Raw genomic sequence first — 714 nt, forward strand, 5'->3', positions numbered from 1 at the left:
AGCTGCCGTCAAAGCCTTCAAAGATGCAAGACAGAATGATGCTGAAGTTAAGTTATCAAGGAATGCTTCAGAAAAAAATCATTCCAAGGACACTTCATGTTCAAATGATAATGCCATTAAGTTGCAGCATGAAGGTGCTGTTATCAGTGAGCAAAAAGACAAGGAAGCCAAAATATTAGCAAAGAAACCAATAAATAGTTCAAAAGAAAAAGTAGCCAAGATGGAACATGGACTCAAAACAGTGGATATTCCAAATTCTCCATCACAGCCTTCTGAAAAGGATCCTGTAGTTCCCTCTGGACCACAGAAGATGCCTGCTGACCCCAAAATGAAAACATTAAGTCAAAACCAAGAAAAGAAAGCCTTTGATAGTTCACTTGATGATAACAGTGATGGAGAGGAATCACATGAAGAAGAGCAGGAGTATTTTGATGATAGCACAGAAGAAAGGTTTTACAAACAGTCTTCCATGTCCGAGGACAGTGATAGTGGAGATGACTTCTTTATTGGGAAAGTCAGACGGACACGAAAGAAGGAAAGTAATTGTCCTTCTTCAGTTTTGGAACAAAAATCTCCCAAAAAAGTGTTCCCTGAAGAAGATATACTTGAAACCCGTGAGAGTATAAGAAATGTCAGAAACAAGCCAAGTACAGAAGCAAGGAAGTTTGAATCAGTGTTTTTCCATTCTTTATCTGGATCTAAAAGCTCTAGAAG

At 38.4% G+C, this 714-nt stretch overlaps 1 protein-coding gene across 1 annotated transcript; it reads left to right on the forward strand.

The window, feature by feature from the left end:
• Positions 1-4: 4 nt before the first annotated feature.
• LOC102765285 (serum response factor-binding protein 1-like) lies at positions 5-709 on the forward strand (the record flags this gene model as incomplete). Its single annotated transcript, XM_015557327.1, has 1 exon — positions 5-709. A coding segment is annotated over one exon (705 nt), but the record flags the coding sequence as incomplete, so codon positions are not given.
• Between the last annotated feature and the right edge of the window lie 5 nt (positions 710-714).

Source organism: Myotis davidii, unplaced genomic scaffold, assembly GCF_000327345.1.
Source record: "Myotis davidii unplaced genomic scaffold, ASM32734v1 C63081048, whole genome shotgun sequence".
In the NCBI taxonomy this organism is placed as follows: domain Eukaryota; kingdom Metazoa; phylum Chordata; class Mammalia; order Chiroptera; family Vespertilionidae; genus Myotis; species Myotis davidii.